Source organism: Chrysochloris asiatica, unplaced genomic scaffold (genome assembly GCF_000296735.1).
Source record: "Chrysochloris asiatica unplaced genomic scaffold, ChrAsi1.0 scaffold00008, whole genome shotgun sequence".
Taxonomy (NCBI): Eukaryota; Metazoa; Chordata; class Mammalia; order Afrosoricida; family Chrysochloridae; genus Chrysochloris; species Chrysochloris asiatica.
The window spans coordinates 21983056-21999693 of NW_006408526.1; the positions used below are offsets into that span (position 1 = coordinate 21983056).

General features: G+C 41.4%; 1 protein-coding gene across 2 annotated transcripts in view; it reads left to right on the plus strand.

Annotated features, from left to right (window-relative positions):
* The window catches only part of DIXDC1 (DIX domain containing 1), an 80255-nt gene that overhangs the window by 49635 nt on the left and 13982 nt on the right, over nucleotides 1-16638 (plus strand). For both annotated transcript variants that reach the window (XM_006833819.1, XM_006833820.1), the window contains 10 exons: nucleotides 2935-3024; nucleotides 4291-4344; nucleotides 7920-7970; nucleotides 9925-10029; nucleotides 10447-10500; nucleotides 11159-11251; nucleotides 11323-11394; nucleotides 12865-12954; nucleotides 13276-13437; nucleotides 14133-14199. In XM_006833819.1, the coding sequence (XP_006833882.1) occupies nucleotides 2935-3024; nucleotides 4291-4344; nucleotides 7920-7970; nucleotides 9925-10029; nucleotides 10447-10500; nucleotides 11159-11251; nucleotides 11323-11394; nucleotides 12865-12954; nucleotides 13276-13437; nucleotides 14133-14199 (838 nt within the window). The remainder of the gene's footprint in view (nucleotides 1-2934; nucleotides 3025-4290; nucleotides 4345-7919; nucleotides 7971-9924; nucleotides 10030-10446; nucleotides 10501-11158; nucleotides 11252-11322; nucleotides 11395-12864; nucleotides 12955-13275; nucleotides 13438-14132; nucleotides 14200-16638) is intronic.

A 16638-nucleotide genomic window follows, 5' to 3' on the forward strand; every position in this document is an offset into this window, starting at 1 on the left:
TTTTGAGCTCTATAGCCTTCTCTTTTGATTGAATAATGACAGAATCATGGCATAAAATGGGGACACGTTTCTTAAATCTTTCACTGAGCTGATACCCACAGGGGTGGATCTAAATTGTGTGAGTCTTATAGCATATACAATTTGGGGGACTTTTTAAAGAATAAAATGACAGAACTCTATTAGGGATAAGATGTAGGAGGGAACCTACCTATACAGGTGAGAGGTCCTGAAACTTGAGCTTCCTTAAAGTCACTGCCATTGAGTTGATTCCAACTCATAGTAACCCTATATAGGGTTTTTGAGAATGGTAATTCTTTATGGGAGCAGACAGCCTCATCTTTCTCTTGTGGAGTGGCTGGTAGGTGTGAACCACTGACTTTGAAACAAGCAAACCAACACCTAACCCACAATGCTACTGGGGTCCCTTTGCGCTTTCTTGGGTTCATGGTCATTCTCTCCCACCCTCCTATTGATTGATATACTAATTAGGGAAGGAAAAAAAAAGCTGTTTATGGGAAGTTGAAATGAATGGGGATATCTCTGCAAATGTTTTTCTTCTGGTTCTGCCAGGTTGCCCTAATGATTAAACCAAACAAACCCAAGTCAGTGGTATACCAAATAGTTCATTAAAATAAACTTTCTTAAGCTGTAGTAACGAATGTCACCCTGCTTTTCATTCGCTCTCTAGTTTGAAATGTGTTCTGTCCATTCTGAAAAGAAGGATTTTCTTTTGGGACCAAAGAACTTTGGGGCAGAGGACTCAAGTACTTACCGAATGGTGAAGGAGGCCTTACAGGCATGGACCATTAGACAAAAGGAACTCCAGAGGATCCCAAGATTACTAATTAGACATATCGAAGCAATACCAGAAGGCCTAGTAGTGTCATGGTTAAATGCTTGGCCGCTAATCAGAAGGTCTGTAGTTTGGACCCACTAGCTGCATCACAGGAGAAAGATGTGGTAGTCTGCTGCTGTAGATATTACATAGACAACTCTGTGGGCAGTTCTAGGTTGTCCTATAGGGTCTGGCCATAGTTAGAGCAGTGGGTTTCTGGAAGTAATACCAGTTGCCATGGAGACAGTTAGAACTCATGGCAACTCCCGTGTATGTCAAAGTAGAACTGTCCTCCACAGTGCTGATTTCTTCCACAGCCCATGTGGGTATACTGAAACCTTCAAACTTTTGGTTAGCAGCTGAGGCCAACCCAGACACTCCATCTATACAATGGAGGTATCTAAACAACTTTTTTGTCCCCTCTCCCACCATCCAAACAACTTGTCCTTTTATACTCTATGACTCTATCTATCTTCATAAATATCCAAGACAGGAATCTGACCATCCTCCTGGAATCTTTTGTCGTCCTCACCATATCGAGTAAACCAATCAAATTACCAAGGAGATTTCAATCAGAATCAAATCCAGAAAGTGTAGCCAAGTCTAGGAAGAACCCGGAGTGGGGAAGTGGGATGAAAGACTGTCCAAATCAGATAGTAGATCTGAGTGATTTAAACTAAGGCCAGCCAGTTTTCTGTGAGGGGCCACTAGTTAAAGAGTCTTTGTGTGCTAGCTCGGGCTGAGGGTGGGCCAGAGTTCAGTGACCTAAGGGAAAGGAGAGACACTTAACAAAGTTTGGTTAACAAGCCTTTTGATTACTCTGTGGGGGTAGGCAGTTCAGTTAATCATTTATGAGGCAAGGAATGAGAATTTGGAGGACACCGTAGCACTGTAGGATAAGCATTCCCCTACAGGAGTTCAAATCCACCAGCCACTCCATGGGAGAAAGATGAAGCTTTCTGCTACTATAAAGATAAGACAACACAGAGAGGGAGAGGGGCTGCATGCTGACGACAGGGGTGAGGGTGGGGGGCAGGCTTACAGGGTATATACCCTTTGGTTGGCTGATGATGCATGGAGGGGACTGTAACCATGGCAATGAAACAATATACGACAGGATGAATGTAAAACTAATGTTCTTCCATGTAAACTATCACATAATTCACAATAAAACATTAAAAAAAAAAAAGATTGACAGCCTCAGAAACACGCTTGCCACGAGTCAGAATCAACTCAATAGCAGTGGGTTTGGTTTGGTTTGGTTTGGCTAACCATAAGGTTGGTGGTTCAAACCTACCAGTTGCTCTGTAGGAAAAAGATGAGGCTGTCTGTTTTCATAAAGATTTACAGTCTCAGAATCCCTATAAAAGGTTGCTATGAATTAGAATTGCCTTGATGGCAGTTGGGTTTGGTGTTTACCTTAACCCTGGTGGTGCCATAGGTTAAGCATTAAATGCTAATTGTAAGGCCGGTGGTTCAAACCCACCAGCCACTCCAAGGGAGAAAGATGAGGCTGTCTGCTCCCTCTATAGGGATGATGTGTCAGTATTGACTCCATCTGTGGATTTGGGTTAGTTATTATTTTTTTGTTTTTGTAGATGGGAGCAGTGTTTACCTTGTCATTGTTGTTGTTAAGTACCATCGAGTCGGTTCGTTGTTGTTAAGTGCCACCGAATTGGTTCCAACTCATAGCACTCCTATATAGGGTTTCTAAGGAGTGGCTGGTGATGTTGAATATTGAGTCTTATTTAAGGGTGGTTCTTTACAGTCATTTTATGGAGCACAGTCCCCCCAAAAAACCCCACTGCCATTGAGTTGATTCTGACTCATAGTGACCTAGCTAGGGTTTCTGAGACCGTAAATCTTTTTGGGAACAGAAAGCCTCATCTTTCTCCCACAGTTCTGCTGGTACGTTTGAATTGCTGACCTTGTCTACTGCTTATCCTACAATACCAACAGGTCTCCTTTCTGAAATAGAGAGGTGGGTGGATTTCTTAACCTTCACTGTTTTCCCAGGATCCTCAGGTATAAAGTTAAACATTATCAGAACTGAGTCACCTGATAGTAAATTAGCTTCTTTCTGCTTTATGGTTATTCAGGCCTTACTACTCAATGGATCCTTACCTGAAGATGAGCAGGAGAGGCCTTTGGCCCTCTGTGAACCAGGAGTCAATCCTGAGGAACAATTGGTGAGCTCTCTCTTTTGTGAATGGACACTAACTAATGACTCGATTTTGACTTAGTCTTTTAGCTTTTGACACTGTTGATGACACCTTCTTAAAATGCTCTCTTCCTTGACCTCAACTCTCTTTGTTTTCACTACTGCCCTATTGACTAATATTTCCTTCCTTCCTTCACTCCTTCATTCATTCATTCAACAGATACTGCATGCTGAGTAGGTGCCAGGAACTCCTTCAAGGTGCTGGAGATATGGCAGTGAAGAAGATAGATCTAAAGGCACTACTCTCATAGGGGCTGACATTCATATCTCCTTTGAAAGCTTCTCATTTTTTCATTCTCTGTTTTAAATGATGTGCCTCCGCCTTCCACTATGGGCTCATTTCTATCTTATACATTCACCTGGGAAATTATCTGCCTTAAACTCATTTCCCACCTGCCTCAGATGTTGCCACTGCAATATTTATTTCTAGTTCAGCTCTCCCTGTGGAGTTCTAGATTTGTCTGTGTAACATGCTACCTCCTGCTGATTACTTCCATTAATATGTCCCATAAGCATCTTAGTTTCCATGTGTATTACATTAAAAAGCTTTTATCTCCCCTCCCACTGTCTTAAAATGTTCTTTGGTGTTTGATATCTTATCACTATCCGTCTATTAAATAGTCCAAACAAAACTGGACAGCATCCTCCAGTTCATTCTAATTTTTCTCTATCCAACCAATCACCAAGTTTTGTCAATTGAAGTTTTTGACATCTCCGTCCAGTTTTTTCCATTCTTATTGCGACTACCTTAATTCAAGCATCATCCAGTACTCTAGAGGCCTTCTAACCAGTTCTCCTGCTGGTTTCTCTTCTGACCCTAATCCATTTTTTATAAAACTTCAAGAGTAACTTAATGTTAAAGACAAATTTCATTTTCTGCCCTCTTGCATATCACTTTTCATTGGCTCCTCCCCATTGTTATCCCTGGCTCCTCATGATCTGGTCTGGCCCCAATTTTTCTTTCCAATTTCATTTCTTTGCCATTTCTGTTTCTCCTTGCCTTGCCCCTGCACCCAACACACACATACTCACCCTAAGCTTTATCCACATTGAAGGACTTGCAGTATCCTGAGCATGTATGTACTTTCACTAGAGGGCAGGGGATATTTCCTGTTCTCTGTTGTAGCCACAGTTCATAGCTTGGCATCATAGTTCTTCAGTAAATATTGGTTGAATGATTGGCCTCTGAACTTCACAGCATACAGTATGTAACCATCTCTTTGCCTTCCTTCAGATTATAATCCAAAGTCGTCTGGATCAGAGTTTGGAGGAGAACCAGGACCTAAAGGTATGTTCTAAGTATTTTATACTTAGAAAAATATTATGTGGTTGTTCTGTGAATTTCAGGACAGTAATGGGGGCAGGGGTGCAGAAGTAGGACTTCAGTTTGTATGTGAAAGTGGCATGGCAGAAACGTCTAACCTCTGACTTCACAAGGAAAAAGGAGAATCAAGATCGGAAGCCTAAGGTTGATTTTTGTGGGGCACAGGTGAGACATGCTTCCAACGTCCAACCTTTTTACCAATTCTGACACCAACCGTCCCTCTCACGGCACTCTGCTTCTCTGCTTGGTTCAGTAGTTTGCTGCAATGGTTTTGGGCTTATTAGTGAAATAGCAGCTTACAATTCAGGTTCAGGAGCACTCAGGATATAATTCTTTGCTCAGAATAGTCTCTTCTCAACCATGGCAGATCTTTTTCTGGCCCTTGGCCACGAGGCCTGGCTTATGCCCTACTTAGGCAAGTGTTTCAGCTCTTCAGTAAGTTCCCAGGGACACCTCACTCTGCCAGTGATCCTTGACACCATTGGCTCTGACTCTGTGGATCAGCAAATTCGAGCTCTGTAGGTTTGGCAAACCTAGTTCCACTAAGTGCCTGGAGGCACCCTACTCTGTCAGCAAGCCTCCTACTTCAGGCCCACCATGCAGTCTCTTTCCAGTCTCTGCCTCTGCTCTGTGTCTGTCTCCTGGGCGAGATGGTTCTCAGCCCAGGAATCCCTTGTCCAAAGGACATGTTCTCTACCATCTCTTCTTGGTCCCCCTTTCTGCCTCAGGGATGGCAAAACTGCTCAGTCCCTTTGCTAGGGTTCCATACACCTTATTTGCATGATTGGGCTGCTAACCTCAGGGTCAGCAGTTCGAAACTACCAGCTGTTCGCGGGAGAAAGATGAGGCTTTCTGCTCCCGTGAAGATTTACAGCCTCGGAAAGCCTGTACAGGGTTGTTAAGAGTCGGAACCAACTCTACAGCACACAACGAAAACAACATCCCTCATAAGGTGCCTGCCATGTTAAGTATCTAATCGCTACTAAAGAGAGACATCTGATCCAAAAGGTAGTTCCTTTTTGATCTTGGTTGTGGGTATAGGTGTCTTTATGTCATTATTAGTTATACTTTTCTATATGTTTGAAATGTTTCATAGATTTGCTTTTTAATTAATAGAAAAAATAGATCTAATATCAGTATGGTTTTTTTTTTTGATGAGTATGTCCCAGAATTCTTTTAGATCAGTGGTTCTTAACTTCTTTTAGGACATAGGCATGTGACTGAAATTACTAACCCTCTTCCAAGAAATATGCACAGGTGTGTACATACTAACAAATTGAAATTTTTAATAGATGAACTATTGAGGCCATGTGTAGAGTCCAAGTTCCGAAGCTCCATTTTAGATATGTTAATTACAGGTTCTTGATGTGATGCCACAGGAAAAGAAAGAGAGCAGGTCTGGGTTATTTATGTTCTCCTGAGAGCTCTTTCCTAGTAACAGTCAAATACAAGGGGAAGTCCAAAAGTATTGCTAGTAGAGTTCCAGTTCACACAGTCACCGGGTTATTCCAACAATATATGTTGAAACATGTCTCTGTCATCAGTAGATGCCTACAAACAAATTCAGTAACAGTAACATTACAGTGTCTTAGTCCCATTAGAATGCCTTCAAAAAAAGGATACTTTTTTGGTCATGGAAAAAAAACAACTGATTCTGAGGTCAGAACTAATGTCACATTTTAAATAAAGCTCAAGTCGACATCTTCTGAAATCATTGAAGATTTGCAACAAGTTTATGGGAATGTGGCTTCACATAAAATACCAGTTTTTAGATGGATTAAGTGTTTAAGGTAGGGAAGACCTCAAAGATGAGCCCAAAGAGGGAAGACTGTCAGCCTTGACAAAGGAAGACACTGTGACTAAAGCCCAGAAACTGGTGGAAGCAGACCTTAGAATTATTATTGATGTGAGAGCTACTGAAGTTGGGCTCTCACATGATTTGGCGTTTTTAATTTTAAGTGAGCATCTTGGCCTCAGCAAGCTTTTGATTCAATAGGTGTCAAAAGTGTTGTGTGAAGATCAGCGAGCTCAAAGAATTGATCTTTCCATCAGTCTTTTAAGCAAGAGCAAAGCTAATGAGGATGATTTTATAAAGTGAATCCTAACTAGGGATGAGTCTTGGGTTTGCCAATACAAGCCCAATCAAAACAGTGGCTTTTGAGAGGATCGGCTGTGCCGTTAACTTCAAGGCAGAAGGTTGTGGTGACTGTGCTGACTGGTGGTACTGTGGGATAAGCACGGGGCTGCTAACCACGAAGTCAGCAATTCAAACCCATAGTTGATCTGCGGGAGAAAGAAGAGGCTTCCTGCTCCCTTAAAGACCTTCAGCTTTAGAATCTATGCAGGGTCGTTATGAGACAGAAACATATTGATGGTAGTGATAGACGTGGTAGTCTTGATAGATTTTCTTGGACACAAGATGACCAGGAGGGCAAATTATGAAGAAGTTTAAAGGAATCGAAAACTGCATTGATGAGAAAAAGTCCATGAGAGATGCACTGAGGAATTTTTTCTCAACAATGAAAACCAAGTCTGTTCCTTCGAGAATTTCGTTAACCCATCTCCACCCGACATCCCTGATCTTGCTCCTTCACACTTCTTTTTGTTCCCACACTTAAAGACCATTTAAAAGACACATGATCTGAGCCCCTCAAGGATGCCCCAACTGCAAACGTTTTGATGTAGCGTAAATCAAAGAGTGTTTAATTCTTCGGAGAAGGGATTAGAAAGATTGGAAAACCGCCTTCATAAATGTCTAGACCTAGATGGAGGCTAACAATAGCTTCACATTTTGATATTTTTGGTTAAAGGCCAACCTCGAAATTCTATACTGGGTGAGTCAGAACTGACTCAATGGTCCACAGCAGCAGCATAATTTTGTAGCAGTACTTTTTGACTCACCCTCACATTTATATCTTGTAAGTGGGGGAGTGTTGATTACTCAGTATTTCATTATTAGGCTAAATGTGCCTTTGTTTACTCCATAAAGAATAGTATCCTCTGGAGGAATCAACATCACTCTGACCCTCTCTGCTGAACTTCAAGAACTGAGAGAATGATTTAATGACGTTGTTGTTGTTGTTAAGTGCCGTCGAGTCTATTCCGACCCATAGTGACCCTATATAGGGTTTCCGAGGAGCAGCTGGTGAGCTTAAACTGCTAACCTTGCAGTTCAAATGGCTTTGCAGTCTGGTGCATTAACCCACAGTGCCACACCAGGACTCCTTTAATGACATTAGGGGTAGACATTTTAAGATCTGATCAGATACTTTAGTGAGAGGGATTTAAATGATGAGTAGGCTTTCTTGTTGGGGAAGATACCTTCTTTCTTGACAAGACTCTTCTCCAGCTGGACACAGTTCAGCCTAGATGTCACAGGGGCCTGCTTTATGATGATCAGACCTGACTGGCTTTCAGCTTCCATTGGTAATTTCTCATAGAATGATCATCTGGGTATTGTCTTCTAACAGATAGAATGAGGTAATGCTTTTGAAGCAACCCAGATGCTACCATCTGATCTAACTATATTTGGTTTACAGAAGGAGCTGCTGAAATGTAAACAAGAAGCAAGAAACTTACAGGGGATAAAGGTAAAAAAAAAAAGCTATGTTTTTCCTCTTTAAATAAAGTCTCTCTGAGGTAAAGTTATCACTTGTGAGAGAGTGTACTAGGAGGTTAGTTAGGTCTTACAGTCTTTTTTTTCTTATATTGATGCTGGATGCCTTAAACAGGCTCAGGGCCATTGTTCAAGAAAGGACTTTTCTGGTGGGAAGTGAGACAAGTTGAGGAATATACTTTTGTTTCTCATTGAGGCTTATTTCTGGTAGTCTTGACGCAGAGTGCTGCCATTTCCCTCTGTGCCACCTTGGTTTTCTCTGGATGTAAAATTTCTAGGGCAGAAAGACCTTTTTTTTAAAAAAACAAACAGTGATTTACTTAGTTTTTGAATCGTTAATACATTCAGATGGCTTAAAGTTTAAAAGATACATAAGGGTGAACTGTGAAAAGTCTCCTTTCAAGCTCTGCTCCTCACTCAGCTAGTTCTCTCATTCCTGAAGGCAACTGATGACCAGCATATGTGTGTGTGTGTGTATGTGTGATTTCCCCCACATATCCAACCCAAGTCCCCAAAATCCACTGCCATCAAGTTGATTCTGATTCATAGTTACCCAATAGGATATACTAGAACTGGTCTTTAGGGTTTCTGAGAGCCGCCACCGTAAATCTTTACAGGAGCAGACAGCTTCATCTTTCTTCAAGTTAGTGTGAGAAATGCCCTAGAGACTTAGATTCACAGTGAATAATAAATATCCCGTGGAGCAGACTTTAGGAAATGTTCTTCTGAATTTCTGATGCCAGTTATATCTTAAGCTATTTTTGTCATGTCCTCTCATGGCAGACAGTCTGTTTATGAGTGGGCTCTCACATACTGTGCAACTTGTAAAGAGAAAAGTCAGGGCTGATATACTGGAAAAAGGAGCCCTGGTACTGTAGTGGGTTACAAGCTGGGCTGCTAACCACAAGGTCAGTAGTTCGAACCCGTGGGAGAAAGATAAGGCTTTCTGCTTCTGTGAAGATTTACAACCTTGGAAACCCTATACAGTGTTGCTATGTGTCAGAACTGACTTGGTGGTAAACAACCACCACTACCAATATACTAAAATAGGAAGTTCCCATGGTTGGAAGAATGCATAGTAACTTGCCCTTACAGGTAAGTATTCACCAGTCACCTTTTCTTAGGGCTAGTGAGAACCAAGAGAGCCCAGACTGAGGGAAAGAGAGCCTAAAACTGGGAGATCCCTAGAAAACTGAGACAAGGAACCATCAGTCCAAGAGCAGTTCTGAGTAGCGGAACTGTGTCGTCTCAACCCTGGTCCAGACTAAGTATTGGAAAGGCAGTGGAAGCAGGGGCAGGGGCAGGACTCGGAAAGACAGGGTGGGAATGATTCCAGAGATTCTTTGGGAACAGAGTGAGTGGGAATGGATAGGGTCCAGCCTCTAGAAAATGGGGACTGGGCAAGAAGGTGGAAAGAAAAATAACTAATAAATTGAGGATTTATATGCCCAGATATTGATGAGAAAGCCAAAGTGGGAGGGAAGAAAGGGAAGATTGTCCAGTGTCAAGTATACAAAGTAGTGAGTGGTACCCTTACGGTTTGAATGTAAGCTTATATGATCCCAAAGGCCACTCATTCTCACTATAGCATACCATGCTGTTAAGAATCAAACAAACAGAAGCCAGCCCTTTCTGTGGAGTCAAGTATAACTGTGTCAGGAATGAAGTCAGTGTGGTAGGACAATGGATAGGCTTTTCCTTTAAATGCAAGTGTTTGGAGAAGCACAGAACAACCCCTGCTCAGCTTATGACTAGACTCTTCTACTCCTTTTGTCTTCCAGCTTGACAGAACAAATGCTGAACACACATTTCAATACTGAATAGCTTTTAGTAATAACTGGGTATTGATTAATTGGGACTGAAGTGATTAGTATGTAGAGTTTGTTTTAATTATTATTATTTTTGTTTGTTTGTTTTTTCCCCTCCAGGATGCCTTGCAGCAGAGATTGACTCAACAGGACAAATCTGTGCTTCAGCTCAAACAAGAGCTACTAAGAGCAAATATGGACAAAGATGAGCTGCACAATCAGAATGTCAGTCCAATGAATGAACTCTAATCTCACTGAGTCCCGTAGCAGAACAGGACACGGCATGAAACCCTGTTAGAACCACTATCCAAATCTCTCTTCTTTGACTTCTGGGGTGCTTGTCCTCATTAGCTTTATTCCTCACCAGGCTCATTTCAGTTCCTAGGCACAGGAGGATCCATCCTTGAGTTCTTCTTGAACTTTGGAAACACTAAGACACTGAGGCTAATTTGTAGTTCTACAGTCTGATTATCACACTAAAGACATGGAGAGACGCTGTGTGTTTTTACCATAACCATGCCCTCTCTGTGCCATATACTGTTAACTGCTAACACCAACTCTGGTTAGTAAGTAGCTGGTTTCCTAACGGAGTTGGCAGACAGTACCTCAGTGCCAGTGAGTTCTTTCTTACCCTTCTTGCAGGTGGATTTGCAGAGGAAACTGGATGAGCGGAACCGGCTTTTGGGAGAATATAAAGTAAGAATAGTCATCACTTTGGAAATGATTTCTAACTGGCCTTTTACAGGCAGCTTGATTGTTGCCCATTGCTGCTGTTTTTTAAAAGAGCAGATAAGTACTCTCTCCTGTCCTTTGCTTTCTGCAAGGAAATCTCTTTCCGTGTTCCCTTGATTCACTAGCCCTAAGGAACAGGTAGCAAAGGGGAGCCACAGGCAAGAGGTGGAGTAACTGTTACTGCAGGAGGGGATTGTAATCATTGAGATGAAACAAAAACGCATAATTTGTTGAATGTAGAGCTAATGTTTGTTAAACTTCACTCAATTAGCAATAAAAAGTTAAAAGCAAAGAAAAGTAAGACTGGGTAGTATGGCTGAGAAAAGGGGCACAGAGCTCGGAACCTGAAAACCTGGGTTCTAGTCTTAACGTTTATCTAATTAGTACAGATTGTATATAGTGGTCCCTCTGCAAATGGTAGCTTCCTGCCTCCTTACCCTTCCAAGAATCCTTTGAGCTGTGTAAGAAAGAAAATTATGGTAGGTAATGTCTTTCTGTTAGAAATTGAGGCAAGGACTGTTCTGAGGCTCTGCTTTACTCAGGAGGTAATTTCATCTCAAAGGGTAAACTGTTCAGTGTCCTTGTTCTTGCCACATATCTGAAAGTTCTGTCTCCATTGCAGAAAGAGCTGGGGCAGAAGGATCGCCTCCTTCAGCAGCACCAGGCTAAGTTGGAAGAAACACTCCGGAAACTCTCTGAGGCCAGTTTCCAGCAGGTGTGAACATTTGCGGCTAGTGACCCTTCGGCCCAAAGGAATGCTTTTCTGATTCAGTGTTTGCCTTGCAGGTGGATCTAGAGCGGGAGCTTGAGCACAAAGATGTCCTCCTGGCTCACCGTATGAAAAGAGAGACAGATGAGGTAACCTGGAAAGGAGATTTTGTTTCTGATTCAGGGCTGAGCCAAGGTTACAGGTCAGTTTGCTAAGGGGTTCCGAGCTGAGCATCAAAAAGTTCATGGAAACAATTCCATTACCTCATTTAATTTTTCCCTATTATTTTTAAAGTCCATTTTTCCATGAACTTTTTGAAGCCCCTTCATATATGGTGAGGTGATTGAATGCAGATTCCAGAATTTTAAAAACAACATTCTGGGTTCAAATCCCAGCTTTACTCACTTGTTTGCTGTGTGACCTTGACTAAGTAACCTTGAGGCTTAACCAGTTAGCTTTAGGAAGAAGGCTCACCTGGAAATGGAAAGATAGTGGTCCTCTGCCTTTATGAGGAATAAATACATGACAGAACCAATGTAAATGAATATGAATACAGTCTTGTTAGGTCCGCCAGGCACAGAGTTAGTTTTTTAAAAAAATAGTAATTGCTGTTGCCATGTTTTTATTGCTAAAGCAAAAGCAGGTGAGGTTGGAACAGCTTTTCTGACTCGTTCCATAAGTGTGAGACCTCTAGTGACCAGGGAAGAGACTAGCTTGGGGACTTCCATTTCATTCATTCAGTAATCCACAACTATTCAGGTCTTAGGGATACAGCAGTGAATAAAAGGGGGGAAAAAAATCTCGTGAGGCCATAACAGAGATATAATAGAGAGAAAATGAAGTGATAAGTGGAAAAGGAGAAAAGTAAGACAGGGCATGTTGGCTTGGGAATTATCTCCTATGACAATCATAATTTCATTTTCTTTAAAAAAAAAAAATTTTTTTTTTTTTTTTTCTAAAATTGTAAAAGTTGAAACGAAAGGAGCCCTGGTAGTGTAGTGGGTTGCTTGGAGTGGGTTACTGCAAAGTCAATAGGTCAGATCTGCCAGCTATTCCATGGTAGAAAGAGGAGACTTCCAGCTCCTATAAAGATTTACAGCCTTGGAAACCCTATAAAGGTTCTCTATGAATTGGAACTGACTCCACTTCACTTACCGTCTCATTATCTGACATTTTGCATTTATGACAATAGTGAAAAAATCCCTACTACACAATTATTTTGTGCATTAACGATGCATGTCTGGCAGTAATAAATGCCAAGGTGTGAGCTGAGCGAGACGCTGGGTGTGATGGGTAAGGTTATGTGTCAGCTTGGCTGGGCTTTGGTTCTCTGTGGCTTGGCAGTTATTTAATTATATAATTTGGTAGGTATGCAATGATGTTGTCATTCTCTATTTTCCATTAATGCCAATTTTCTTATAACGACCTGACCTTTGAAACCTACCCGTGTTGATAAGTAAGAAGTGGGTATATTTTACTTTTTGTTGTTGAAATATACACAGCAGAACATATACCAGTTCACCCATTTCTACACGTTCAATTCAGTGACACTAATTAAAATTTCCAAGTTGTACAGCCGTTCTCACCCTCATTTGCATCATTTCTTATTGCTGCTATAGGTGATCACCTACAACAGCCACAACGCTCAGAGCAATGGTTTTCTCCTGCCAGTGTCTGGAAAAGGAGCCACATCAAACACCCTTAGAGGGGTAGGTTTTCAGGGGTCTGTACAGACCTGTCACTTCCAGCTGACTGCAAAATAGTGCTCCAGTCAGCATGCAAGGACTTGTTCTTGTATTCCCTAATTCTTGCATTTGGCGGATGTGTAAAGATCTCTAAAATTAAGAATTGGTGGGCAAACAGGTGGCAGCCCACTGTTGTGGAAGAACATTAACTCTCATTCATATCACTCTCCTCATCCCTTGCAAAGATGAAAGCTCTTTCTTAGAAACTTCCCTCCTATGTCTTCTGGGGCCGGGTTCATAATATGCTGCTGCACGAGGCCAATAGAACCATGTTTTTGCCCTCAGACCAGTGACCTGCAGCTTGTCCGAGATGCTCTCCGCAGCCTGCGCAACAGCTTCGGTGGCCACGATCCTCAGCACCACACTATCGACAGCCTAGAGCAGGGCATCTCGAGCCTCATGGAACGCCTGCATGTCATGGAGACCCAGAAGAAACAAGAAAGGAGGGTAATCCTCTTCCTGTACTGTCTCTTTAGGCAAAACTCCTAAGGAAGCTTCATTTATGAATTTTAATTTAGAGGAAAAAAAATGTTACAATTGAGTCAGTTCTGACTCATGGTGACCCAATGTATGCCACAGTAGAAATGTGCTCCATGGGGTTTCCAATGACTTTTTTCCAAAGCAGATGGCCTGGCCTTTTTTCCAGTGTGCTTCTGGGTGAGCTCAGACCTCCAACTCTTTAGCTAGCTGCTGAGTGCTTAGCTGTTTGTACCAGCCAGGGACTCTAATTTAGATGAAAGTTGTTCTTCTCTGGTTTATCTCAGTGGAGCTGACTATTCATCATGGTATAATGACCCAGGGAACGAGTATATGATGACTCTTGTTCCTGGTAGTTCTATAACTGTCTAAGGAATTGTGACTCTTGACCACAAAAAGTCTCTCTGCTGCTTACTCCCCTACCTTCTAGTCCCTAAATGAGCTTGGTGCAGATAGCCCTGGGTGAGACAATGTATGAGAAAGTACATTGGAAGTTAGAAAGATTTTTATAAACATACAGTATTATTGTTAGGATACATGTGCTCAATTTTTATACTGTGGAAGGAGAATGGTAGGAAAGATAGCTGTTTTAGGTAGATTTTATTATTTAAATTTCTGAAGTTCCCACATTGATCGTAACTTGCAATTTTTGTGTGATTCTAAAGGTTCATAGCAAGTCACCCCGAACTCAAGTAGGCAGTGAATACCAGGAGTCCTGGCCCCCTAATTCAAGTGAGTACTCTTTTTTTTTTTTTTTTTTTGCTTATGAAGTACTCCTAGCACATTGCATTACATATTTAGTATTTCTCATAGTAAAATTATTTTGAAGATAGAATTTTCCTTATAGTGCTTCACTCTCAGAATATTTTGTTTCTGTAGGAATGTTAGAATTGAGTTATTTCCAGGACTACAAAGACACACAGCTCTTCATCACCACCATCATGCCAAGCTCCCATTAATCAGAATGCTACTGACTCAGAGAGGCTAAAATATCCAGACTCAAAGCATTTATCCAGGACAAAGCCAAATACAAATCAACCAAAAGCACACACACACACAAATGACTCGACAATCCCAGGCGGCACAGTTATTTTCCGCTTCTTCCTAGAATCAAGTTTAGTTTCTTTGGGAATTTTCCTTCAGCTTTGAGTGCTTGCATTCAGTTTAAGTCCTGCAAAATACTTGCACCATCTAGTGGTCATGAGTAAGAAGTCTTGGTGGCATAGTGGGTTCCTCATTGGACTGCTAGCCACAAGGTCAGCAGTTCAATTCTACCATTGCTCAGCAGAACGAGGACGCTTTCTGTGAGTTGGAATCTCCTGGATTGTGTGGTTTGGTTTTTGCTTTAGTAGCATGAGTGGGAAGAATGTTTTCATTTGTGCCCTGCCCACTCACTTCCCACTCTGTTCATTTCAATGTGTTGGAAATCTACCCTGCTTGGTAATATCTTTTTTCTTTAGGTCTTATCTTTTAGTTTAATCATGGTCACATTTCCTTATCTTTTATAGTGTATAAGCCTAGTCTAAAAGTGTCTGAACTATAATTTGTAAAATTAAATAGTGGTAAAAAGCATAATAAAACCAGTTTTGTGTGTTATCTCTTCCCCATTACCGTCAAGTTGATTGTGATAGAGTAGAAATTTCCAAAACTGATTCAATGGCACTTAACAACAACAACAACAACAACAATCTTAATAAAAGTTGACTACCACATCTTTCTTCTTCAGAGCAACTGGTGGGTTCAAGCAACTGATCTTTTAGTGAGAAGCCGAGTGCTCAACCCTATGCTACCAGGCCTCCTTACTTTATGTGTGCCAGTTTCAAAGCCATACTCATAAACAAAGCCTAAAGTTAAATAAAAGGAGCTCTGGTAGCATAGTGGTTACGAATCGGGCTGCAAACCGCAAGGTCAGCAGTTCGAAACTACCAGCTGTTCCGTGGGAGAAAGATGATGCTTTCTGCTCTCTTATAGATTTACAGCCTTGGAAACCCTGTACAGGGTCACTATGAGTTGGAACCAACTCCATGGCACATAACAACAACAACAAAGTTAAATAAACACTTAAAATGCTTGTACAAATATGGAGTTAAATAATTTTTTTTGTAGAGTAAATAAAATGACATTCTCAAACTTCTGATCTCAGATTTCTTTTCTTTTTTTTTTTTTTTAAGTTTTTATTGTAAATTGAGTGAAAGTTTACAGGGTAAATCATCAGTTTCACATTCATACACCTTGTTCCTCCATGTACCATCAGTTAACAGTATTTCTCTCTAATTCTGCAAGTCGGCCTCCTGGCTTTCAGTTCCTCTCTTCCCATGAATCTAGAGTCCTCAGCTGCTCCCTCTGTCCATGTCCCCATCTCTGGTGTTGCTGCTTCTCTGGATACCGTCCCGCATGCTGCTTGTGCTCTTCTCCCTTGATGGTCCTAGGATCCTCTGTTTCTGGACTGTAAGATTAACTACTCCCCCATTTTTGTTACAAAACTTCTACCTTTACAGTTGTGACAGTCACAATTAGTCATGATAACAATTACTCACTATTGAATCCTAAGAATCTTATCCCCATCTCTTTTAACTAGACCCATCTAGACAATATGAACACTATTCAGTGGGGACTCTTTCTTCCCCCACATACTCTTAAACTAAACTCCCTCTTGAAACCTTGTAAACCAGTCACTTCGTGCCTTTATCGCCCCCCTTCATTTTAGGTACTCAGATTTCTTTTTGTTCTCTCCCATGAGAGAGATGTTTATATTAGAAATGAAACAATTTATTTTAGTACCAAAATTAGCTTCAGTTTCTTTTTCTAGCATTGTTTCTTTTTTTTCTTGAGAAGGTTTTTACCTTATTGCCATCCTCTTCAATTCTTTTTCCAGGTGCCTAGTGCTATGAGTCGGAACCGACTCCACAGCACATAAAACAACAACAACAAAGGTGAGTGTAAACTGACAGTGTGTTGTTGTTGTTGTTAGGTGCCATCACATCAATTCTGACTCCTCGTGACCCTGTGAACAACAAATTGAAACACTGCTGCGTTATACACCATCCTCACAATTGTTGTTCTGTTTGAGCCCATTACTGTTACTACTGTGTCAGTCCATCTCATTGGGGATCTTCCTCATTTTCACTGACCTCCCACTTTACCTAGCATGATATGCTTCTCCAGGGACTG